The sequence below is a fragment of the Sander vitreus genome, chromosome 9, assembly GCF_031162955.1.
Source record: "Sander vitreus isolate 19-12246 chromosome 9, sanVit1, whole genome shotgun sequence".
NCBI lineage: Eukaryota > Metazoa > Chordata > Actinopteri > Perciformes > Percidae > Sander > Sander vitreus.
Genome location: NC_135863.1, coordinates 11203208 through 11230368, shown reverse-complemented (window position 1 = coordinate 11230368; position 27161 = coordinate 11203208). Strand labels below are relative to the sequence as shown.

The window sequence follows — 27161 nt, the reverse complement described above, 5'->3', positions numbered from 1 at the left end:
GGTCTTTCCGCCTCACTCCCCGCCACTAGGAGACTCTGGCGTAGGGGTGCACCGATCCCATATTAAGATCGGATATCGGCCCCGATATTGACAAAAATAAAAAATAAAATTCCCCTCCGTCGCAGCACTGGGACCCCTGTTAACTGCGTACCCTTCTCACTCATGGTAGTAACTTTATAACACAACAATTAATAACCCACAACTAATTTTTTTTTTTAAAAGGATAAAACACCATAGCACATAACAGTCCCTCCAGGATTTCGCGATGTCAGTTAGCCAGTGTAGCAACTCGAATTCAGCCGGTGCAAAATCCAGCACCTGGGGTCACAGTGGGCTTGTAAACAGCGCCAGCGCTGGGTCTAACCAGCAACAGAAAGTTTAATGATCCGGCAGGTGGTCCGGGATCAGACCCTCAGCGCTGTGAACATCAATTCTGCTGGAGCCTCGTCAGATAGACTGTCATCAGCAATAGTAGTTGTTTAACAATGAAGACAACAACTCCAGTGATCCCACGCTACTTCACAATGTCATTGCAGTCTGTAATTTATTCTTGTTTTAAATTGAGAGCCCCTAGCAGCAGAAATGACATACTGTACATATAAATAGAGGCTTGGCTATGCAAGATTAAGTAGGAATGGACAATTAGCAGGTGACTCGACTGAAAATGTAATGTAACAATTAGACCTTACCCTAAGAGGACTGGGTAGGACTAGATCAAATACGTGAGTATAAATGTGAGAGAACATGTGTTGTCCTCACCTTTGCCAGACCAGCACGGTGAGCTCCTTGACTCTCCATGTAGACGATGTATTTGGCAAAGTCTTTGAACTCCTCCACGGTGGGCCGGAAGGTCATGATCTTGCAGCTGGGATTCTTGGTGCTGTTTGGCAGCAGAGGGGCCGGGGGCAGCTCAGAACCTGGAACAAGGACTGGGGCCACGTCTGGGTCTGTAGGCAGAGCCGGGGTGACATCTGGAGCAGCATCCTGTTCCGAGGTCACTGCTGTGTCTGGGATTTCAGCTAATGCTGGCTCCTGGGTGTCGGTAGCCATTGGGTCTTTTAAGGGTTGCAGGTAAACCTGGAGGGGATAGATGGGCAATCAGGGCATTTTCCGTCTATTTTAGCTTCATTCAAACTTTACCTTTTTGCAAATTGGGAGCCGCTGCAAGGTGGGCAACATGTAAGTGTTTCATAAAGGGTCAGGCATCAACATTTTTTTTAAGACCGCAGCTGAGTGCCGTCTTAAATTGAAATACCGGTAATCCAACCTATCTACAACATGACCAGACATGTTTGAATTTGTAGGAGCTAACCAAACAAAGTGGCCAGAATAAACATTAAGTGCTGGTAGAGTAGCTGTCTGATAACAGGAGAAGCAGGTACGATGTTCTTATTTTCTGTTTGACAGTTTACAGTTTGACAACAATAATATTTGTCACTAGCGTTCATGGAAACCTTTATAGTAAAGCTCAACCTTTTAGTCTAGTCGATTAATCAATTAGAAAATGCAACTGCTTCAATAATTGATTTGCATTCATATGTTTTCGCTTGACGTTTGCCTGGCAGATTAAGATTTTTACAAATTCACTGCATCCATTTCTCTGAAAAATCTGTCACATAGTTAGCTCAGTTGGTAGAGCAGGCACACACACAGAGGTTTACTCCTCGACGCAGCGGCCGCGGGTTCGACTTCGACCTGCGGCTCTTTGCTGCATGTCTTTGCATGTCATTGCCCCCCTCTCTCTCCCCTTTCATGTCTTCATCTGTCCTGTGGAAATAGAGGCCTAAAAATGCCCAAAAAAATCTGTCACATAGCAACACCTGGCTTCTCCTTGGATAACAGTTACCCCTGGTTTCGCCGTAGCTTTAATGATATGTGAACCCCCACCCGCAAGTTGACAGGATGGGTTCCTTGGTTCTGTGACATATGAAACCCTGAATGTCTGTATCCGTGTTTTTGAAAACTTGGTACACTGCAGTACCAAGGAAGAAATGTTTAGCCATGGCATTGACTGTTTATTTTGCTGATATGTTATACCACACCAATATAATAAACATGCTATAGCAAGCTCCAATGTCATTTTTAAGTGGCCAAAAGATGTTAAACCTAGCCAAATGGACCACTAACAGGTAGAAAAACGACAAAGACAAACTTCTGTACTGTGTGGTTTACTGCTGCGTGACAGTGAAGGATGTTTGCCTAGATGTTTCAATAGATATTGTTTTTGCATAAGCATTTAAGCTAACGCATTAATTCTCTCACCTCACTTGCCACTTCTCCCACTGTCTCAGCCATTCACAGAATCTCTCCCTTCATCTCACTCTTTTTCGACTAGTCAGAAAGGCTTTTACATAACTTTGTTTTACAGGACATTTCAACCACATTGCTTGAATGAAGATGTACCCAAATTGGAACTACAACAAACTTCACCCAGATAACTTCAAGGGCAACTGAAAGAGCTACTTCTACAGCAGAGTTTCTCTAGGGGCAAACTGCTATAGGGCCCGTATTTATCAAGCCTTGGAGAATAACTCACAAGAACACTGCTAAGAATTGACTTAATAGTAAAACAATTCTAAAGTTAGTTATCAAGCATCTCAGTTGTAATTTAAGTGAAGTGTAGGACTATATCTTAAGTGTCAGTCTTAGAGATGAGTCACATCACTTTGCTGTGCCACAAACGGGATTTTGGATGACGACATAGGCATGGACCAATCACTGAATAGATTTCCTCATTTAAGAATATTCTCAGGAATTTCACCATTCAATGTGAATTTATCTAAGAGGAGTTTACATTCAACACATATGGGACAATAAAGAATTCTCAAGAGAATACATTATGATATACAGTACACATTGGAAATGACATGTCTTAATCACAAATTTTAAACCGGTGTGCTGTTAACTGACCTGCCTATATACAGCCTGGATTTTATGCCTGCTCTGTCCAAACGATACCATTTGATTAACTGCTCGTTGTCAAACATTCCAAAAAGATTCTTCCTCTCCTGAAAAATTCAACACATCTGTCTCCTCAGTGCCATCACAAGCCCCCTACTGGCAACTCCTTGAGAGAGATCTCAAGCTGTCTTAAATAACGGAGAGTAAGAGTGATTCTTAGTTTTAAGAAATTTGATAACTTGCTTTTATACTTAAGTTTGAAAGTAAGTAGGAGGAAATTTCATGAATTCTCTGCACATAAAGCATCACCAAAGCACTTTTCCTCTTCGCCCCCCCCTACAGGTTGGAAGCGGGAATTGTCCATTACCGTTCTCATTCAAACTACAGATCCACTACCCGATCTGGCAAACTTGCATAGTGCGGTTTTAGCCGATAGAGGGCCGCAAAGTGAATGCAGAAGTGCCGTTCACCCTGTTACGAGTTGAACCACTGAAACGATTTTGGAAACATTATTTTAAAGGTACAAAAGAATCTTTGGCGTTGCTTTAAGACTAAAATGGCACTTTGAGAAGCTTGATAAATACAGGACCAGGAGCTTAAATTTAAAACTTGAAAACAATAAACTGGTTAATCTATTCTGCACAACGTACCACACTGAAGCTCATGTTCCAGTATCAGCCAAAATGTAGGTTTTTTTTGTATTATTATTTTAGAAGCATTTCTTTGAGAAACAAAAATTCAACTGTTATCTGGGGTAAGTAAACTTTCAATTTTCATCATTTAAACCAGTTAAAATTACCAAATACACCTTTCTTTTTTTTTTTTTTACATTTGCATTATTTAAGCAACCTGGAGTCATAAAAACACATCAAGACATTTTTACCATGTTTAAAAAATAATTCATGCAATAGAGGGTTTTAACACTTGCTTAGTGGTTCTGTGTCACAATCAAGGGGTTGTTTTTCCTTACTGTGGAAACACTTAATGTGATTACAACGTAATATTACCAAAATATTTTCTTTTCGCATGACACAGCATACATACTATAGCTTAGCTAGTATGCTGCTCCCTTTTTGCCTCTACTTCATAAAATCAAAAATGTGTCTATTTTGTTGAATGTAAAATTTTAAAAACACTGCTCCGCTGAATTGTATGTGACATGAAATGTAATTTAAATAAAGATGGAATAAAAAAAACGAAGAAAAGTGCTTATTAAAAGTTTTTTTTTGTTGTTTTTTTTTTACACATTGAGTTTTGTCCTGTGTTAAGCATCCTTTCATTGCTGTAAACATCAGTATTTGCATTAATTTGCCATATCTTGATATACATTAAAATGGGGAAATATTGCTAATAGTTATAATGATGTAAAGCATATCTCCATGCAGGCCTTTAGCAACCCTGGATAGGTTTGATCCAACAATTAGCCTACTATTATTATTATTATTATTATTATTAGCTGAATCAGAACCATAATGTTAACTTCCTTAAAAAGGTGCACCTTTCTTAAAAGCACAGCTATGTCAGCAGGGAGAATAAAGTTGTGTATTTTGAGCAGAGCGCACAGTTTTGTGCTCTTGAAAGATCCTGACTGCTCCAGGAGAGAATGCATTGCATCAAAGATTAAAAAAAAATGTTTTTGAAATTAGTTTTCTCCAAACAAGCAGGTCACATGAAATTAACCGTTTGTTTCACACACAAACAGGTGACAAGAAGTTATCCGTTTGAAGAGTAACTTAGATGTCATTGGCACTGTCAAACACACAGGTGCCTCCCAAAAAATAAAATAAAAATCAATCAACATTTTCCAAATGGCAGTACCCAATTGCCAGAAATATGCCACTTTAAGTGTCAATCACACATGATATATACCAGTAGGCTAGATAAATAAAACAATGAAATAATGACTGAGGAAAAAAAAAAAGAGTTAAGCTTTAGGATTGGCATGTCTGAAAATATGAACCCCTTTTACGTCTGCATTTGCTCTGCAACGCTCACACGTGTTTTGAAAAAAGCAGGCCTGCATGGTTCTGTCAAGGAATGGTTGTAAAGATTTACAAAGAATAGGTTTACGGCATTTACAATCTAACGGGGACGTTTTTGGACCGATTGGTGGGGATTTCTATGGACAAATTACACATTAAAAAAAATAAATAAATAAATAAACGTGCACCAGCAACTTGGTAAAAACCTGTAAAATGCAGCAACAAATTGGTCAAAACTTAAAGTGACTATACGTAACTTTTTAATGTTTCTGAAGCTCTGTCATTTTCCATACAAAGGTCTTAAATGACCTGTAACAGCAACTGAGACTAACAGTGAAAAGAACGTTATTTTTATATACTTTTTAGTAAGGCATCTGCCAGGGTCTGATTTTTCCCGCAAAATCAGAGAATGATTTGCGGCAGGTAGACGGCGCTACAGTAACACATTCTGATGGGTCATAGATCTCTTTGTAACACCAGAAAAGCCTGAGTTAGCGTACCCAGCCAGGGGAGCTAGGTAAAAGGAAGCAGGATATCTTTATATAGGCCTAATTGTATTTTAATGTTATTTTAGAAGTTATATGCTGTAGTTATGGCCGATACTGGGGCAGGACCATCACAGAAAAGAAGGAAATTAAATGAAGAACTAAAAGCTAAAAGGGAAAGTAAAGGACAATGGGCGATAACGTGAGTCAACTTCGGTCGCACTTTCAACAGAAAAAGACAATTATGGGATTGTAAATTATTCAAAACCCACCCGAATTGGCCCTCATGTGTAATATGTCTATTTCATTAATAAAATACAGGGTTAGTACACCTTTTCCAAGGTCAAATTCAAGCACTTTTCAAGCACTTTCAAGGTCCATTTTAAAGATTTTTCCAGCACCTTACACCACCGTAAATTACATACCAATACATAGTCAAAATTATTTTGTGTTTTTATCACATTAAAAGAGATAATGCTATAAAAACAGCCAAAATTGTGTTTCGTAATAGCAGAAGGATCAGATATTTTCATGGTTCATAACAACATAACATACAAGTAAGACAGCTATGGAGAGTAGCACTGAGTGGGAGGATGTGAGCCAAATGACATGCAGCTGGCTCATTCTGTGTCAAATCAGACTAAATCCAGGAAAACAGTTGCTGCGCCCTCTTAGATTTTGCTCAAAGTTTATGCTACCCTTAATGTCAGTCTTTTCACACTTTTTTCCAAATCTAGGGCATGCCGTACAAACGTGTAATGGTTCAGTCATATTGACATGTTTGTCTTCCACCCTACAAAGTTTGGGCTGCCTGTCTCTCTCTCTAACCTGAATAATACTTTTCATTATTAATGTCCAAATATTGCTTCCCAGATAATGTGATTTTCAGGCTGTAAAACTGAAGTAATTTCAAGGCCTGAAAATATGAAGACATAGGATTTGAACAGAAATATTTTACAGGCCTTGGTTTTTGGACACATTCTTGATATAGACGAGGTTTGAACAAAATCTGAGACAGTCCAACAACAACCTGTAAATCAATTTTAACCAAGAAGACTCTGACAATGCACAGGCACCTGCCTCATGAATAGCCTATATTAATTGAAAAAAAAAAAATGTATTTCATTGCCAAGACATATACATTTATCTACTGGAATAGAGCAGTGTAAATACTGCATAAAGCCATCCTCAACCTTACAGTAGGCTACTTGTATGACACGATTTCTGTTCAGCAATCAATGATTGTTGTTCTGCACTGGGCTAACATTTGCAGGTTTTAATTTTCGGGTAGTTAACATTACATTTACTGTGATGTAACTTTGGCTATGTTCACTACATATTCCACAAATGAACGTGCCATAACGGACATGCAATACTAACATTACATTTTCACACCTACTCTCAGTAGGCTTACTTGAAACTTACTTCACGTTACTCGAGAGCGCAGACTCGCCCATTGTGAAAAGCTGCACGTCTTTTTTGCAGACTTTACAAGAGGCAACTCGTGGGGTTTGTTCCCGTTTAATCCATAATTTGTATTTTTCATCTTCCAGCCAACGTACATTGAAACGAGAACTTCCCAGCAGCAAATTTACGAATCCCACTATGGCCACGCCAAGACCCGCCCTACGAAGCAGCTCGATTGGTTGGGGTTAGGCATTTGATAGCCGACCTGTACAAATGGGGTTACGTTACCTTGCGTAAGCATGGACGCCTGGCCAATAAATGCTATTAAAGGGCGGGTCTTGGCGTAGCCATTGTAGGATTCGTAATATCGCCTCCCGGCATGGTGCAGTAGTGGTTTCATGGGGGCGGAGTCACACTTGGCAGATCGCAGTCACACATGCAAGCGAGCAGGTTTCATTTTAGGCTCTCCAACATTTTATTTTTCCATTTAATAAATGACTTATTTAGTCAGATAGGTATTTGTTGTGAAAGAAATAAGCACTTAAACACAACATCAAAATTCAAGCAATTTCAAGGATTTCAAGCACCCGTACGAACCCTGAAAATAACTTTACAATGCGCAATGTGGTTGTACGTCGTTTTAATCTTTTTAGTCTATGTTTCTGTTGGCATACTATTGCCTTTTCCCTTGTCCCCTTGTAATGTTACTTGTGTAAAGCGCCCGTGGGTAGGGCTGGGACGGTATGGATTTTTTCTTACCGCGGTTGAAAAGCAAGAAATTCCCACGGTAGAGCGGTAAACCGCAACCCCCTTACGAGAGTAGCGTAAGTAAGAGCGAGAATGGCAGGGTGCCTTAAGTGAGTGACGTCAGTGCCCGTGTGGTCACGCAACGAGAGCGAGCGGTAACGGAGAGTAGCGTATGAGTGCCGCTGTAAGGAAAAGAGATAGCAAAGTTAATGTAAAGTGACTTAAAAGAGAACAATAAAACAACAAGCTAGAGCTTCTCAAGACACGGTGGCTTTATCTAGTGTCAATACTGCCGGTAAAGTGAATGGCGTTACCCCCGAAAAACATTGGCTTAAACCTTACAACATGTTGCTGCCCGAGTGCAGCCCGTCTAGCAGCTGAGCAGACAGAGAGCAGAGAGGGCGACTTGACAGTCCGCTAACTGGTTGCTCTCTCTACCAATATAAGCCACTCTGTTTTAGGCTACGAAACATGCATGCAGGCTGAAATTCGACTGTGCCGTTTTATCGGGATAAAGCTATAAACAGAAGGAAACCTCGTTAGCTGCTAGGCTAATGTGCAATGGTAAACACTGCAGCTGTAACGTTAATGTGTCTACCTCAGCTGAGAACAGATAAATGTCTTTGCCTTTCCTACCGTAATACACAAAGCTTTTAAAAGTCTGGATGCTTACCAGTTCTCTGTAGCTGGCTAGGTTACAGGTACGCGATGCTACGCTAACGGCGGGGGGAGGTACCTCATAACAGCAAAGATAAGACATCAATCAAGGGTTTATTTTGTATTAACATCTATTCTTCACTTAAGATTTATATAAACACGTAGCCCATGTTTTTAGAGGACATGGTCGGTCGTGGCTACCCACATACCGTTGTTCACTGGGTGTGCCAATGCAACTATCTAATGGATGCCTGAACACATCCCAGCTCTGGGAAGTGCAGTCATTAATTATCTATCACACGTTAATACATGCAGTAAATCACGGAGTGTCTATGATCAGTAGTAACCACACATAATTGTAACATCTAGCCATCTTCTTATCTGTGATTATATTCGCTGTAGCCTATGTTAAGATTTGACCGGTGGATATTACGACGCAATGGGTAGCAGCTAGCTAGCAGTCCAAAGCTAGATGCAGCTAGCTCGTCAGCTAGCCATGGTAGGAGCTCCGCAGACCCGCATTTAACACGTTTTTTTGGCCTTTTTGAAGCTAGTTTCCGTTTTGTATGTGTGTTAAGTTAAATGATCAAGGGAACGGCTTTCTTTTTTGGATATGTAGCTAGGTCAGTGAATAACCGATGATAGTTATGTGGGTCGTCATCGAGTTGGACCTGTTAGCAGGAACAGCTGGTTAGCACGGCAGCTTGCTAGCTGGTTGAGGATAATTTTATTTAGCACTCATTTAAAACAGAAAGGCAATACATACACATGCTTGTGTTGGTGAGGATTACTCTGCAGATTGTGAATGCGAGAACACAAACACTAACGAAAAGGTACGCGTTTAGCCTGCCGTCCATCTACAGCATAGCTCTTCCGCCGTCCGTCATGACGTTCATAATTCGCGCGAGTGGAGCATGACGTCATGTGCAAAGGGTCTATAGTCAACACGAATGGAATGTTATTATGTGTCATTGAACACTGCGCTCCCCAACTCGCAAAAGGTCGGATTTGCTCCATCTTTTGATGATAAGAAAACCTTGAATTCATGTAAGACACAATGTCATCAGACACAATTCATGTCATTAGAATCAATGAATTCATGTCATTAGACACAACGTGCACACATGTGCAGGCCAATGTTTTTTTTGCGGGGATGACAGTGACGAGCTCAGACCCGCGGTAGGCGTCACATGACCGCGGTATTGCAGTAACCATCCCACTCTACCCGTGGGTTTCATGAAATGCGCTATTCATCTAAGTTATTATTACGTTGGTTGCTGCAACAATTTCTTAATGCTTTGGCTCGTGACACAGTGACAGTGATACCTGGTTTAGCTCACGAGACATCCAAAGCGAAGTTACCGTTTGCAACACTTGAAATGCAACGATGCATCTGTAACTTATTCTCTCATCGTAAATGAATGATTTTCTGGTTGACCAAAACATTCATCATGACTATATGAACTCCCGGTAATGCTAACTCAGTACTATACAGTTGGCAATACAGCACCGTAAAGAAAGAACCTTTACAGCAGCAGTTGTGGTAAAAACACTACCACTTTTGTACAAAGCGGCCGCTAGAATCAACACAAACTGAGAGTTACATATAGCCACTTTAAGCAGGAATGGAATTCCAGTATATAATGTATCTGGTATTGAAACACAGAATGTTATTGAATATATCACTGATACCAAATCCAGCTAATTGAATCAATATCGGTCTGCTATCCGATATCTGTATCGGAGCATCCCTAGTTTGGATAGTGCCAATACTGTTTCTGGTGTAAACAAGATAAACACACACACAAAAACACATCACTGCATCCCTAAATATGCACTACATGCAGCTTCTCATGCGCAACTTACAACTTCATGCACATCTTTGGGTTCCTACTACAAGGCAAGGCAAATGCAGGAAATGCAGAAAAGTCATTTGCATCAAGCACAAACACCCTGTAGAGCAGGAAACAATATAGTCAGGTTTCAAGCAAGAGTTAGGTATGCTTTGCTGAATTTAATATAATACATATTTAAATAAATCCGACTTGAACACAATAGTATTTCCTTCTTAGCGACTGAGAAATGCATGTCTTTCAAAATAAAGGGTTGTCATAAACCGACAATTTGACGATACTACAAGTTTTATTTTCAAAAAAGTCACTCCTTCAAAAAATGTGTAACCGAGACTCTGTGGATCATGGCAGGCCACATGACCCCCCAGCTGTCAACCACAACAAAAAAAGAGGCCTAAACAGCCCCTTTAACTCTATCTGGGCCCGCAACTTGATTCAATATTGCAGCACACTGTTCTCCTTACTAAGTACAGAGATGGTAATACTCATAAACAGTATTTATTCTCTTGATAGTTGATTCGTATTTCTGACGTGACAGTAATGCGACGCTGCTAGATTTAAAATGAGCAGCTATTACAGGCTGCTGCTGCTGCTAAGGGCGACGATTGCTATGCACAACTAACGTTACCTGTTAGCATTTTACCTAAAAACCGGAGCTGAAGCGCTTCAAAATGGGTAAAATGTGGAACTCATATTAACCTTCAATGCAATCTAGCTACCTAAGTGGTACATATAACATTACGCAAAACCAACGGTTACATTTAACCACACTTCACCGTGTCTTAACGTGTATGAATTCTTAGCTAACGCTGGTTAGCTTCTAGCTAGCTAGGTAACATTAGCTAGCTACTTCCATATCTGAATTTAGAAAAAACAAAACACCGCGACGACAGCCATCACACAACACCAAACGAGAATACGGTCTTCGCGATTGAACCAAATGAATCCAGTTTGGGGAATATTACCTCCTGCAGCAAAGTATTGTCCTCTCCCTGTTTTGTTCAATCTATTTGGTTTCGTTTTGTAAATATTCCTTGGTTGGATTTTCCTCTAACATTAGCTAGCTGAGTCTATCCGGAGTCACGCCCACCTCTGAAACTACGCATTGCGATTGGTTTAATCACCCGGATGATAGATTTCTTTAGTCGCAAACCCGACGATAAGGTTTGTTTATTTGATTGACACACAAATCAACCAATGAAAAGAGACGACCACTACTACTCGTCCTCGGTGCTCGTACACTCGTACGTGCACGTCGACACTACTAGGTTCGCTAAAGGCTTTTATGCTTTGTTCACCATGAGATAAAAAAACTATTTGTAAATGAAACACAATTTTACCAGTATTCTCGTAAGAGTTCAAAAGTTTGTCCAAAACGCTGATCATCACGCTTTGTTTCTAAAAATTACTGTTTCTCAAAATTCTCTGAATATTGGCGTTTGGCTGACTTTCTAATTTTAAAATAAGAATTCAAGATTAAAATTAGTTCTGTACTTAAAATATATCATTGAAAAACTCGTAATTGTATCCTTGTCAGACCAAAAAAGGCATTACACGGTCATGGTTCAAACAAGGGCTGGAGCCAGATGTAAACAATCTAGGGGGTACCCTATCTATACTAGATACCTTTAAGCTAAGGTATCGACCGAAATAACCCAGTACTGAGTAGTATCGAAACTTCTCCAGTCAAACTGTACTTGCATTTCGATCCCTTTTTTATCCAGATCTAGAGAAAAAAATACTATTTGTATGGCTTTGCTTGCAGCCAATCACCATAAGCAATCTTTCATGTGAAAATCAGTATAACTTTAAGGGTACTGGTATCGTAATTTTTTTTAAACAATACCCTGCCCTAGTCCAGGACATGCTTCCCCCCCCCCCAGCTATGCATTATTTTTCAAGCCATTTCAGATAATAGAATGCCCAAAAATCTGTACATCATTTAGGTAAAACATGATAGAGCCTACATCTGAATTTTGTATCAAAAAGGCCCTTTTCACAGCAGCCATTCTGACGTGGCATTGTAGGGCAAATAAAGGAGTAATTAATAACATTAATTATGGCCCTGTTCCATTTAGGTGGGCCAGGGCCCATTCCTTTTTTTCTCAACATTTTTATTTCTTGTTCCTCCCATTTGACCTGCTTTCTCCACAAGCTTTCATATCCAATTTCCTGTTATCGCTTTGATTCTCTTTTACTCCTCCCTCTTCTCTTCCTCACGCCTCAATTTCAGATGGTCACTTCTGTCCTCTTCTCAACCAATTATTTACTCCTTTCCTGGCTTTTTCTCCTCTTTCCTTCTCTTAACTTCTGCTTTTCACTCCTTTCCCTCTTGTCCCACACCACAGGTTTTCTCCTGTCCTCAGGGAAAACTTCCTTATGTTAGCTAGCAAGCTTGCTCACTGAGGTGACAAGACTAAATGAAACACGACCCACACAAGACAACCCCCTCATAACAATGTAAGGGCGGACCTATAGATGATTTAGAACTTTTTCCTCCATTGATCTGCGGGTCCAGTCAGAGAGACAAGGGGGAAATGACACAAAGTAAAAAACTCAAAAGATTCAGGGCTTTTGAGGAAACATTGAAGGCTGTAGCCCCAGAAGCCACTCCCATGCTCCACCGATGGATAAAACCTTCAAGATTAAGTCAATATTCATCACTAGAAAGTCGTCGCCCCCCCCAAAAAAACAAAAATAAAATACCTAATTTTTACTTTTTAATAACACTGAAAATGTATTGACAGTTCTTTGCACCAAACGTGTGCAAGCAATTCTAAAAACTACATATCAAAATGAACAAATGGACTAAAAAAAAATTATACAATTTCAGAAGAAATATACATTTCCCAGCCTATGAAAATCTTTGTCTCCATTAAAACACAAAGTGCTAGCATGTGGATGGACATTGTCCACTGCTGCTGAAATTCAACATCAAATATTCACATATGACAAAAGGCAACGGCAAAAGTAGTCAAATTCAGATAATTTAGCTGATACAATATCAAATTTCAGGAGCAGTGTTTGGTTTTTTTTTTAGGTTTTTTTTTAATGTCCCATCTCGATGCAAGCATTTCCCGTTTTTTTCTTCTTTAAAATGGAGGTCACATATTACAAGTGACCACAGGAGACAAAATCTGATGGAACACCCCCCACAAAGATGGCAGTAATAGATTATAAAAGATGAAAACATAAATTGAAATTTTAGCAAAACAAATACAAGTTTCTAGACTCAATTAGGTTGAAGTGTCAGGGACAATGTCTAATGATCTCGATAGATGGGAGTTCTACATTACACTCTTGGTTAAGCACTTTTGTTTCTTTGGACTTTATCAAAGTAAACCTTTTCCAAAACAAGGGAAATCCAAATCTTCACCACAGTATATAATGGCCTCAAGAATCCATCATGTTTAGCTTCCAAGGTTGTATCAAATTCATAACTTTTAAAACAAAACTTCATATACAAATATAAAATTATAGAATGAAAATATTTAAAAAAGGTGCACTAGGAGTTCCTGCATGGTCACTTCTGTTGACGTTCCAAGTAAATTGCAAACAAAGCCGAGCAAGCGCGCCCCCCTCCCACCCATGTTTCCGTAACGGTCATGACTGACTGACTGTCGCTAACCCCCACCCCCAACCATCTTGTCGGTGATTGGCTGGAGTGGTTTGTTGTATTTTGGTGCACAGTCTGTGCCTCGTGTTTGACGTTTACGACCTCTGTGTTGTCTCGAGACCGGGCTTTTTCACAGTGTATTCAGGGGGCAGGCAGCTAGCAGATCAAGGAGAGATCCCTACGATTTGAGACAAAATGAAAATCGCACTGAAACCATGCAGGAACTCATAGTGCACCTTTAAGGAACCAATACACAAGTTAGAAAAATCCAACCACATTTGATGACACAGTTCCCAAACAAGACACTTCCTTTCAGACTGCTGACAAGCAGAAAACACAAAACTTTAAATGGTTCAGTTTGTGCTTGTAGTTCAGGCCTTATCCACATTTTATGAAGCAGCTGTGTTCACTTTTCATGTTGGAGCAATTTCAATTACCTGATCATGTCAAGACAAACAGAAAGTGTCACATTTGGAAGTCTGTCAAGACTATATTATGTGAAGGTAAACCAATTAAAACCCCCGACTACTTTCTCAGATTTAAAAAAAAAAAAAAAAGCACCAAAAATGACGACGGACCACAGCCAAACGAACGGCAGACTAGATAAGACCAGTTTCAAATATTAGCCTTGTACAAAAGAATCTCCAAACAAGTTAAACGGCTAAACCCCTTTTGACTTAACCTTCTCCTAAGGAGTGCTAAACATGGAGGGATTTAGTTGAAGGTAACAAACATTTCACAATGTGGATAACATTAGCATTAGTTAATGGAACAAAAATGAAACCCAGGGAAGTAAAATGACGGTGTAAGGTATTAACGGAGTAATGGGTCAGTTACAAATTAAAATGTATCTTCAACTACACATCATGGCAGATCCAAGATTAAGAATTGGGCATTGAAGTCCATAACAAAATTGTAGTTTTATAATCATAAAAAATATATTAAGAGAAATTGATTCTTTATTGCCTCTACTGAAAATTCCCCTTACAGTTTACATCGCGTTTCCTTCAGGGCTGCGTAGGCAGAACCAATGATCATCGCCCACTGCTGTACCCTGGGAAAAACTGATTTAGAATATCCTGCAGGGATTGGTTGACGGTCATGGAGTAGTTTTTGCCCAGGTCGTGCCTGCAGGCCGGGCAGGTGTACACATCTGCCCGGAAGGACCGCTGAAGGCATTCCTGAGGTAGAAAGAAACAACAGCTTTCACTTTCTGGCGCTCTACTATTTTTTGCAATTAAATGTCACAGTTTAACAGGTGGTATTGTTAAATATCAATTTGTAAACTTAAGATTCACTTAGTCGTAACCTTTAGCTAGTGGTTTCCTGCATTTCCCACAATGCCATTTGTTTCAGAAACATTTGGTGGGTGAAAGGTAGGGGGGGAGAGAGATCTAAAGCTACTGCAGCTACCATGACATTTAAGATTTCATTTCACCCCCACCACTACTGCAAAATAAGATAAATGGCATCTTTTAGGTCATACATCAAAACCATCCTTCAACGCTTCAGAAGAGGTATGATTGAGTAACTGCATATAATTAAGTCATATTCAAAAAGCAAGCTGTTCCAATATTTTCCTTGCGCCCTGTATTTTAAAGATGTAAATGCATCTAAGTGTGATATATTGCAAAGGTAGTGTATCCATGGAGTCTTGTTAACTCTTTTTACACCTGCTATTAAGTGGTCATTTGGGATCCCAAAATGTGGGACAATGGTAGTTTCTTACCCTGCAGACATTGTGTTGGCACTCTGTGGTGACGGGCTGATAGACCACTTCTTGGCAGCAAATGCAGAGGAAAACTTCTTCAACTTTGTTTAAGAATTTCTGCAGAAACAAAAACGTGCGTAAATACGTTACAAAACTGCCCCATCACTAGCAGGAGGTTTAACGCAGTTCTCAGCTGTTTTTTGTACCGACAGACCCAGCCTTTTGCCATTTCGTAAGTGCGAGAGATTTCCTGAGCACCTCGGTTATCATTTGCAGAACTGACACCAACAAGCTCCTCTGTAAACACTTGCTTGTAAACAAAATACCCATCTAGAGACAACTAGTTCAGACTGTAGTTTCAAGAAGCAGCAAATTCCAGCACTGACAAAGCGCCACCAAATGTCATAAAAGCCATTTTAGTTCAACAATGCATCCACTGTAAGCACAGATTTGTTGTCAATAGAACTTTGTGTGCAAAACTTTTGCGATTTCTTGTTATCACCAGAACCATGCGACTGGCAACATGTTTATGTCCAAGGTAAATACGTTTGAGATTGGTGTGAATTTAATTGAAAAAGCCAATCAATTCAATATAATGTATTAAGTGTTGCTGGTTATGCTGGGGCTTCTATTCAACTTAACATCACTCATGAATTCATCACCACAAATCATTATTGCCTCACTGTCACAGAATGTCTCAATGTCTTCGTTGTTCCCACCCATACGCATGACAAATAGACCCACAGTTTCCTCCAAACACAAGCTTACGCTTTTAGAAACCCTACTGGTGACGTCACCAAATACACAGCAATGCTCACCGGCCCAAGTGAGAGTGACTCCATGGCTTCATCCCACAGCTTCTTGTTTGGCTTGTCATTCTTGATGAGGGCTTTCTGCCCCTGGGTAAGCTTGTACACTTCTACCTTTATTTTCTTAGGAGTCTTGGCTGGTGAGGTCTTGGAGGAATCTGACAGAAAGAAACACATTTTAAATTCACTACAGAGTATAAAAGGTGGCCGTTGTACCAATATATCAATATCGTGATATGAGACTAGATATCTAAGATTTTGTTCATCCTGATATGACATAAGTGTTGTCTTTTCCTGGTTCTACAGGGTGCATTACTTACCAGACTGTTCTAGCTGTTCTATTAATTTGCCTTTACCCACTTCATTATATCCACATTACCGATGATTTATTAAAAAACACCTCAATGTGTATATATTTTGTGAAAGCACCAATTGGCAAACCTACAATATCACCGCAATATCGATATGGAGGCGTTTGGTCAAAAATACTGCGATATTTGATTATCTCCATATTGCCCACCTTTAGTTTCTACACAGGAAAAAAGAAATCCAGAACACCCGGAAATCATGATCACTCCTACCGGCAATACCACTTTCTGTATGCCACCGTGATACTCCACCAATGCAGGCTCTAATTCGCAGCAGTTTTGTATGAACTGCTGTTGAATACTAGGTAAAAGTAAAAACTAGGGATGTGGCGATTAACCGTTTAACCGACAATGTCTAACTGCATGCCAATCACTGCTCATGCACACACATTCATTTTTACCCTGTGGGGGGAGGGGCTCAGGAGACCGTTTGGCCTCTAGCAGAAAGGAGGGGAGGGACTGACAAGTTGATGATGATCAAATTCTTTGGCTAAGTCCTGGATCTTCACAATCCTACCTACAGCACCTTTAACTGCACTAGCAAGTGGCATGTTGCTGGACGGTGCTCACAGCGGAGAGCTACGTGACTGGTGGGTTAAATCGGCCATCCTTCACACAGAGTATTGCAGGCAGACACATAGCTGACAAACTCGCAGGTGGATGCGGTGGAGACGGGCTCGAACATTTGCTCCGGACAGCTGCAGACTTGTGTGCAAGCGGTCCCAGGAAAGTGGCTGCATGTGTCCACAACAATACACGCAACATTGTTGGTGGATGGTTATTGATCGGTTAACGATGGTCAGCTATCAGTCAGAAAAAAATAATTTAAAAATTAGCATCCCTGGTAAAAACACCAACACCCACAGAACTTACCGCTGCCCTGAGATTTTCTCTTCCTCTTTGCCTTGCTGGGTGTCGCCGCCGCCTCCTCCACTTCATTTTTGTTCTCTTTCTCCTTCTGATAGCCAGCAGGATACTAGAACAACATTTAGTCCATTTAATTGAAGTTATGCTACTGCTAGCAATCAGCTCTGCTAATGTTTGCATGCGTATTAACATCTACCATGTAACAATTAAAAATGTTTAACAATATGAAGATGCTAAATATGTGTATACAATGTTTAGTGCAATGTTGACAAACCATGCTAACATTAGCATGTTCGCCCAAGTTTAAACATTTGTTGTACATCTTCATTGGGACATTTTTATCTAGATATTTTTATACTTCAATCTAATTATGCTGAGTTCAGGATCTGCTTTGTAAAAACAAGGCAAACGTTTTATTTACTTAAATTATTTTTTCTTTCCCCACACAAAAATCTAAGCAAAATGGACATTTCACATTTAAGTATACCCTTATCATATACTTAACCATACTACTGTCCGTTTATCTTCAGTGAAAATCACATTAAAAGTATTTAGTTTTCATTTAATTGCATTGTGAATCCAACCAATTAACTGGGAGCTGATCACATCCTAACACCCTTGCAAACAAAGAACTGAGACCGTTTGTATACAGAAGCCCTCTTGGTATAATGTAGTCTGAATGAACATCTCTACCTGCATGGTGAGACCGAGCTTCTTGATGCGTTCCTTGCCATCTCTGGTCCATGGTGCCGGCTCATCATCATCACGCCTCAGCAGATACCGCCAAACCAAGAAACCAGACTTGCCCTTGGCTGGCCAGTACTTCACCACCTGAAGGAAGTCAATGTCACAAGATTATTTATCAAACACGAGTCCAATCCATTCTATTCATTTCTTTCAACAGATCTTTGCAGCTGAATTATTTTATTAATCAACCAAAGTAGTTAATTGTCACAGCCCAAGATTAATAGTCCGCAATATTGTTGTGCCTATCAGCCAGTTGACAACTCCAAAAAAGGACACAGAAAAATGTCAAGAGTTCCCCCCCCACCTTATATATGCCATCATATCTGTTTCCTTCCTCGGGGGAGTATTTACTGTGCTTGCGACCCTTGCAGCTGCGCACAACTCTAACTGGTTTGCCTGCCTTCCAGTTCTTGGCCTCAGCTCCGTTTTTGTCGTTGACAGGGACGTTGCAGTTGAGAGCCACAGCCCTAGTGAGAACCAGAGTAAACAATTTAGAAATGCATAATAAAATGAAGCAAAAACAGACAATTCAGAAATCCTGTTAATTAAAAAGGAAGTTATAATAATGTTAGGTCCGTTAGCATCATACCGGTTCATGTGGGTAAGTGTCTGATCACACGACTGCTCAGCAGTCCTCTTGTTTCCAGAAAGATCTCGCCCTCCAGAGCCAGTGTAAGTGAACTCATTACCATCATCCTACAATGCAAGACCCATCACAAATATTACACACATTAAGACTACAAAAGGGTTTGGTAGCAGATTTTGGACAACAGAAACCTATGGGTTTCATATCTTAACAACTTAAGTCCCTTTATTTGACAGATAAAACAAAACGGCAAAAAAGGGAAACCGCATACCACGTCATCCTCATATCCTCCTGCCAGGACCAGAGAGTAGGCACCGTCATTACTCCTGCCGTGAATCCCAGCTACATGAGGCCTGTGGACACCAGATTCACTGACCTAGAAAAGTCAAAAGAATTCAAACATTATTGGTGGCCACTGGAACAAATGACCACAAAACCTTGGAATTGTTTATACTCCACGTATGTTACAACAGTTTCTTTTAACAGCATTAATTCAACTCTTCAGTTGTGTGGACTGACCTGCACTCTAAACTTCCACAGGGACCCGACGGGAATGCTGGGGATTGGGCCGTAGTGGTTGGACGGGACGATGGTGCACTGCTTGGTTCGACCGACACAGGCCATTCCCTGGGAGGGGGAGGAGTAAATTGTTTGTTTGAACATTTTGGGTGTTTAACAAGTATAGCAACACAGCTAGTTGTCTACAAGGACATTGAGTGTATGTAAGCCGTAAGCTCATTTCTCCCAACATACTGTATGTACTGTAACCAATGTCAAAACAAAATCATGGTGGTATAAAATATTCATTGTTCATCATTTCAACAAATGATAACCTAAACTATGTTTTTATCCTTTTAAAACTGTGATATAGTTACTGGTGCCCCACGCCTAGAAGTGACTTATCCAAATCCTAATTTTAAGTATCTAAAAAAAAAAAATGCACATCTGAATAAGATTAGCGGTCAGCACTCACCTTGCCCCAGTCCCTCTGGCTGGAGGAGCTAGCAGAAGCCATCTTGGCTTTCTTCTTGCTCTCCTTCAGCTTCTCTCCGGCCAACACAACCTCACTGGCGTCAGTACGGCAACCTGGGCAATACCTGAGATATGGGGAGTAAAGGTCATCTCCAGCACAATCTAACAACAAGTGATAACCAAAAGGCTGAGCGACGGTTGGTCAGTGTTCGTCATGTTCAGTGTTTAGATTCAGCAGACAGCTGACACTTAACCATTTACAACTACAGCTGCACTAAACAGCTATGACCAGAGCTTTGAAGCACTTGAAGATCTTAGAATGCAGCATCTGCAGTGACTACTGGGTTTATATAAACATTTGAGAACATTCAGTTTTTGACGTAATGGAACCAACTAGACTGTATAAAAGAAGTGGACGTAGCCATATACAAAATAAACATCCTGCTGTTTTGAAGACTTTAAACTAGCAATTGAGAGCATAAACTTGTTAGGAAAAGGTTTTCATTTTCTCAGACTATATACTGTATATAATATATACAGACTTCTATACAATCAGACTTCCTTCTTGCAACCAGTGAAGTGAACACCCTCCTGGCCAACAGACAAAATGCAGGTTTTATGCACTTGCTTCACTTTCAGGGCCAGAGGTCCGCTTGGAAGCAACAGCATTATTATTTAGGCCAATATTGACTGCATTTGAAAAATCCCTTTACAAATACAGGTGAGAATTGCCACAAGATTGCTCTTTAATCATCAACAGGACTGGTAATTTCCTAACTTTAAAATGTCAGGATATCTAAATGTATCAATGTCAAGTGTGGAGTTCTGCATATGATCCTACTGACCAGTCCTCGTCGTCAGGGATGGAAGTGAGTGGAGGGTTCAGGCAGTAAATGTGATAGGCCATGTCACATTCGTCACACAGCAATTGTTTGTCAGGGTCCTGCTTGATGCCACAGATATGGCAGTTGCACCACTGACATTTTTTCTTGGGATCATCCTTACAGTGCTTGCACTCAGGCCCATTTGATCCTGGAGAATACAGACATTTCACCATATTGTATATTCCATTTCATTATACAGCATTTTCAAAATCAGGCGGGGCAAGTTTTATATGTGCCAATTAACATCAAATGTTTACACAGACAAGATTCAAAATCCTGATGATTCACGAGTCAGTCCTCACAACCCACACACACCTTTACAATTTAATCTTCATCTTTTAACCTACTTTTTAGTGGACTCTCAGACCCAGCTGGCGTGTCACCCAGAGAACCAGGCTCCTCGATTTTGTAGATTTCAGTCAGGAACATGATCCGGCAATCATTAAGAGAGTCACCAGCATCACTGCAAACAAAGAAACTAACCATCAACCGTCAGTTTAGAACAGCAAAAAAACGTTAAATTTAGCAGGGATAATAGATCACTACAGCCAGAAATGCAGTTTGAGCTTCGAAGCGTCGGTGCTTTTCAACAGCGAATATTCAAAGCTTCGGTGGCGGAGAAAACCAACATTTTCAACCGCACTTGAAGGCAGCTTTTGGAAAAACTGAATATAAAATGTGACAAGGCAAGAGATGAAGCGACTGTTTTGTTTTTGCAGGACAGGGTTTTTTTTTCTTCTTTTAACGTTTGTGGTGTTAAAAACTTTTTTACAGTCAACGTTACGAGACTCGCGGGCCGCCACACACGAGTCTGATCGCTGGTTAACGTCACAAGATTGTCCACAGCAGGTTGACATCGGGTTGTTTTTCTCCTCAAGTTGATTTGGACTTTGAATGAATGCTCGGCCAGCGCCTCATCGATTGGCATTATGCACAGCCGTAACTAACGTATTTCTACGTTTACCTTTATCAAATCGCCTGAAAACGACACCAGGTTGCTGCAGTACAACCATACAGACGTCCACACACACATCAGAATGCTCGCTTGTAACGACACATTTCTCCGTTCTTGGCTGAGAAGGACGACAAAGCGCCGCTAATTAGCCAGCGGCTAGTGGAGATTCAGCAAGCAGCTTAATCCAACAAAACGCCACAGTAAATTTCAGCATGCATGCACGTTTTTTCAATTTTTTTTATATTTGAAATCCCAAAATTGAAAATCAAATACCTAACTATCGAACGAATATTTGAATATTCAGATCCAGCCCGAGGCAGTTCCCCTTACTCTATGTGCGAATACAAAATGCATTAAGTAAAACTTTGCATGCAACGACGCCCTTACCCAAGGATGATCTTGGCGTAGATCTCTCGCGCGGTGCGCGTCTCCCTCTTCCTCTGGATCTCAGCATCGTACCAGTAGCCACGCTCCTTGGGGTCGTCTGGGTTGTAGTTGACCATAACGACCATACCTGCCTCCAGTTGGTGCCACTGGTACACCGTACGGGCCCGCGGGCGAACATCCTTGGCCAGCAACTGAATCACCCCGTTCTCTGGGTAGCTGCGATAGTAAATGTAATACCATATCAGTTTGCCGTTCGAAAGCAAGCCACACACCACAACAGGTGCTTCCTACACAGTGCTGCATGGGAGTGTAGCTAAATATAAAAGTATGTTTGAATGGTGTGAATCACTAGTGCAGCAGGTTTAAACAACTACACCACACAAATGACTGCTAACTGTTAGTCTATACACTTTACACTAAAGTTATATTTTAGTGTCACTTTAAGTCCCACATTGTCTAGTAAGCATTCAACTCTCTGAATCCAATATTGTGCCATTCCATGAGGATCCGTCATCATAATCCTTTTCTGTGAAGCAGCAGGAATGGTTTAACATTTGTAGTAGATTAACGGCATCTTGTTTCAATTCAGCCAATACAGTGCACAAGTTATGTTGCTTAACTGGTAAAACGGGGTGCAACGATACATCAATCTGGAATGATGTGCATCGATTCAATGATCAACAATCCAATATCATTGATTCAACGTAAAAATATCTACACACATCTTTAGGAAGCACCTTTATTTTTAAATTCCCACTTCTATGTATTTTTCTCATTTAAATGTCTGGAAGAGCTCAGTAATAATAACGGTCAAAATCAGATATTTTAGTTGCTTTTTGTTAGTTATACATTTAACAGATTGTGTTAACTAGGCATATGATATTGTCTCATATCGATCACAGGCCCCTGAATTATATCAGAATCGTATGGTGGCAGACTCTGCGATATTGATTCTTTGGACAGCGATATAATACCGTATTGTGATAAAACTTGGGGATTTGGAACTAATCTCCAGAGCAGGTTAGTCTGGTTATCTATTGCTTGTATCAGTTATAACGTTCAGTTGTGTGCTTGAGCTTTGAATGTTCATGATCATGGAATCTTACTCTTCATATTTAACATGGTACAGTATCTCGTCCTCTGCTGGCTGTGCCTCAGCAGCCTCTTCTTTAGGCGTCTTTGTTGTCTTAGTAACATTCACGATCTGGGCCTCAAACCAGGCACCCATGTTCAAGTCCCTTGCATCCACCAACTCATTGGTCTTCAAACACACAGAAAAGAAAAGTTAGCAAGATCTTCTGAGACATTTTAAAAGCTGTAGTGATTGTTTTCAGCGCATTTAGTAACCCCAAACGTGTACTGTAAATGGTCCACCAAAAAAAAAAAAAGGTTTCACAGGACGACAGGTTTTAGAGGCAGCAACGCAAACAACTTCTTATAATCAACCCAAAATGAAACCTGTCCAAAAGCATGAGAAATGTCTTAGATGCAGTCCGGCTCCATTGGGTCAACATGTCTAATTTGACCGTGCTGGATGACCTCTTCCCAAACTGAGCTGAACGCAGGTGCTACACTACAGCTGTTCACCACCTATCCCAAACAGAAATAATCGATTTCCTCTTCACCACAAAAGCAACCTGTAAACACTAAACATAACCGCTAATTTATTCCCAACTACAAACTTTAATAAACACACCTTGTAAAACCCGAACCCCGGGTCGATGAGCTCTGTGGTGTTTGTCTGGGCAGAGGTGCTGGCGGTCTGAACCTCTACCTCACCGTGAGTTGAGCTCTTGTCAGACTCACTCTGGGTCGAGCCACAACCAGAGTCAGAGTCGGAGAGCTCGGCTTCTTTGTCCTTGCTTTTGACGACTTCGACGGTGGGAATCTGTCTAACAAGCAGCTGCACTATGTCGTTAAGACCCACGTTGTAGTCAAATATGGTATGACCATCCTCCATCTGATGTAAAACAAATATATGACAGTTAAAAGGAGAAAAGCAGCACTTTTTATTGTTCGTTTCAGTCTACCAAGTTTCGGTGGTTCCTCATTTTTCCTGCTCATGTCTGCACACTCATGAGTTTTTTTCATAATAGGAATTTTAAAATTAGTATTCATCACATGCTTTTTTTTTTTTTTTTAATTTCAAGCATGTTTTGTTTATGCATTCTGTTTGTTTTTTTTCATTAGGAACGTTAAAGCAGAAATCCAGAACCATTGCCTACTGTATATCCCTCACATACTGAAAATGTTACCTGAGATTGAATAAACAACTCAAGAACTTAAAAAAAAAAAGAGACTTATAACAACTATGTTAAAGAGGCAGCTATTATTTTTTTTAAATGCTAGAGAGAAGCTTTTAGACTTCACTTACTGGGACACAATTACCACCTAATAGCATCAAAGACACGCCTCTGAACAAAACTTGAACCATGCTGCCTCACCTGCTTGCCGCGGTAGAAAAGCCTCTGCTTCTCTGGCTCCACCTTGAAGAGCTCCGTGATTTTGAGACGCAGCTCATCCACCTTGGTGAGTTTGGACAGGGAATCCACCCGGTGGGTTTCCTTCCCATCCATCGTGCGCACTTGAATCCACATTGCAGCTGCCCTGTAACAGCCACACCATGACCCATTATAGCCACAATAATTACTGCAATTATTTTTACTAGATGTGGTGTAAGTAATCAGTCTTGTTTAATGGATCGGTTAATAGTCTCCAGCTGACATCAGTGATCAAAAGCAAACCAGTTTTTTTGGCGAGCACAGTTTGCTATTCATTTGTGTTTATTTGCATAAATAACATGGTATGGCACACGGCTATGGCTTTGTCTAATCAGACTTGACGGTTCAGTCGGTGAATTAATCTTAAATGTTGGTTTCGGCAGTTTCTGCTAGAAGCAACACGGTGCACACCATTTTAAAAAGGTCAATTAGTTTCGCAAAGCAAAACAAGCATTTGTTTTGTCTGCTATTAGCATGCATTAACAAAACATTAATAATACCCACAATTACTGATGGTCTTGACTAAGATTTGAACCAAAACGCTGTATGTATTTGCATGCAATATCTGCATGCAGATTTCATCTGACCATCATTTCGAAGACTGATAGGCCTATAAATAGATCTTACTAAGTGTTAATGGACCATTAAGGTTAACTGACTGTGAGCCTGCAACATCTCCAAGCCCTTGTTCCCACCGAGCTGGCCAAGTTTAAAATTAATCTTTCCCTCCTCGTTTTAGCCTTCAATCCACACATGGCTAGCATTTGAACTCCCTTGATTCTTGCTTTTAGAAAGCCCTGCGTGGACATTGTCAAAGCATATAGTTCCTGCCAATCCCAACATTAAAAAGGTTATGCAGGTTGCTTTAAGGACTAAATCAAATTATTTTTTGTCAAATAATGAAATAAGCGTTTCTCAGCAACGGATCTATATTTATCAATATGGTTATGCCACTCCTTGGTCCGTGTATTGTGCTGCTGTCAGCACTGGGCTGTCACTTCAACAGAGTATCAGAAAGGGAGGGAACAAGCTGATTTAAATACAGTGCGGGAAACTGAGCTGCAGGCCACTCCCAGTTCTTTTAAAAGCAAGCTCACATCCGGACGGGAGGGAGCGCTAGTGGCAAACAATGTGCCTTCGCTCTCTGACAATAAAACATACCGAAATACTACCTAATATGCAGTTTGGAATCCATTATTGTAATATTAAAACGCTAATTTGTCCCCATAGACCGCGCTTCGTTCATACTAACTGCTCGGCGTTCACTTTTGCGCTCTCAGCTGAGGTGTTGTTCGCTCGGCTGGCTCGAACTCAACCAAGACCAGTGAACAAAACACGAGTCGAAAACAAACTACTTCCTCACACCTAAGACGCGTTGTTTCACCGACACCATTCACTTTTTTTCAAAATACATACGGAAAACGTGGGTCAATTCATCACCAGCCAACACGGTAAAACAGGGAAATAAGCGCTCTGTTTGAGGTTAGCGTTTATTTGTTTTGCTTCGTAGGAAGTGGCAAAGCTAGTTGTAATTTCACCACGAGTTACACATGATGTGGCTGTACAAGCTACAGATAAACACCACAAGATAAGTTCATCACCCACCCATCAATGCTTAACGTAACGTTAACAGCAAACCACGTTACAACTTAAGAGAGCTTTTAACTGGTAACGGTAACGTTATGTTATCAAAAAGAAATCAGAGTACATTCAACAGCACGAAAACTGTCCTGGTGACTGAATATTTTGATTCATTTTAAATTGCACGTTCAGCTGGCTAGAGAACTTGGTGTAGTAACGTTAACCCAAACAGAAACGAGGTAGGACTTTGTCAAGTTAGCTAACCATGGTGAGCTAGCTACTGAGTGAATATATCAATGAGGACAATTTTAAAAGTTATGAGAACATGAAGAAAAAACTTATTTACCTGTTTGTTCGTCAAAGTGAAAACAAGAAATTTACGTTTACGGAGTAACGCGCACGTTTTCTCCAAATAACTTCTATGTGAGGTTTACACGACCAATTCTCTAACGTTATGGCTTGTTGGAGATTGATCAATGAGTTATTCTTCAAGACTTTGATATCCCGCCTGCTCTAAACATCCAGCTTCGCCATTGGCTGATGTCCTCTAAGCAAATCGAGCTCATTGGGTAGAATAGCTGTTGATCTGGAATGTGACTGGAGCTTAGCCTCAGCGCGCGAAACGACATTCTCGTGGGTGCAGCTCGCCTCCGGACATTTATCGCGAGATTATGGAGCGCCACCGGTATCCCGGAGAGACAGATGGTGGTTGGTTCTGGTAAACAACCTCACTGGTGGAGCTGTTTATCATGTCTGAAGGATGACTGCTTCTTAATTTGGTTACACAATGAGTTTCCTTCTTCAAAATAATTGTCTAAATATGTTAAACTTGTATGTGAACCCCCCCTATGTGAACCCCCCCAATTTAATAATTCTGTTTAATTAATGATATGCAATTGCCTCCCCTTCAGTTTGGCGGGAGCTGAAAGTATTTTTAAGCCAACTCAGTTCAAACTAGAGTCTGACTGAGAGGAGGATCTGTATTTGGGTACATAGGAGAGACCTGTGTGTGTGTGTGTGTGTGTGTGTGTGTGTGTGTGTGTGTGTGCGCGCGCGCGTGTTTTCTTGCAACATTCTCTTCATACACATACAAAAAAAAATCACAATTGCTCTGTTGGTGCTGCATGTCATGCTGATTTCAAAGG

At 40.6% G+C, this 27161-nt stretch overlaps 2 protein-coding genes across 3 annotated transcripts in view; both read right to left on the bottom strand.

The window, feature by feature from the left end:
* Positions 1–11112, bottom strand: part of kdm4b (lysine (K)-specific demethylase 4B) — a 52982-nt gene extending 41870 nt beyond the window's left edge. For both annotated transcript variants that reach the window (XM_078258751.1, XM_078258752.1), the window contains exons 1-2: positions 10998–11112; positions 760–1077 (exon numbers count right to left, since the gene is read on the bottom strand). In XM_078258751.1, the coding sequence (XP_078114877.1) occupies positions 760–1050 (291 nt within the window). In that variant the 5' untranslated portion in view covers positions 1051–1077; positions 10998–11112. The remainder of the gene's footprint in view (positions 1–759; positions 1078–10997) is intronic.
* Positions 11113–12739: 1627 nt separating this feature from the next.
* On the bottom strand, positions 12740–26510 carry uhrf1 (ubiquitin-like with PHD and ring finger domains 1). Its single transcript, XM_078258750.1, has 17 exons — positions 26363–26510; positions 24379–24541; positions 23631–23894; positions 23041–23195; positions 21935–22150; positions 20940–21055; positions 20554–20740; positions 19710–19833; positions 19256–19363; positions 19008–19112; positions 18740–18846; positions 18455–18617; positions 18097–18234; positions 17410–17512; positions 16178–16326; positions 15378–15476; positions 12740–14829 (listed from the first exon to the last, which is right to left on the bottom strand). The coding sequence occupies exons 2-17, from the start codon at positions 24529–24531 to the stop codon at positions 14683–14685; spliced, it is 2334 nt and encodes a 777-aa protein (XP_078114876.1). The 5' UTR covers positions 24532–24541; positions 26363–26510; the 3' UTR covers positions 12740–14682.
* Positions 26511–27161: the final 651 nt, after the last annotated feature.

Excerpts from the sequence above, each read along its gene's own strand:
- uhrf1 (XM_078258750.1), bottom strand. The coding sequence starts at position 24,531 with ATGTGGATTCAAGTGCGCACGATGGATGGGAAGGAAACCCACCGGGTG. Across the intron at positions 19,364-19,709 it reads GCCAGAGGGACTGGGGCAAG|GGAATGGCCTGTGTCGGTCG; the intron begins GTGAGTGCTGAC and ends TCCCCCTCCCAG. Across the intron at positions 17,513-18,096 it reads AGCTCGGTCTCACCATGCAG|TATCCTGCTGGCTATCAGAA; the intron begins GTAGAGATGTTC and ends ATGTTGTTCTAG.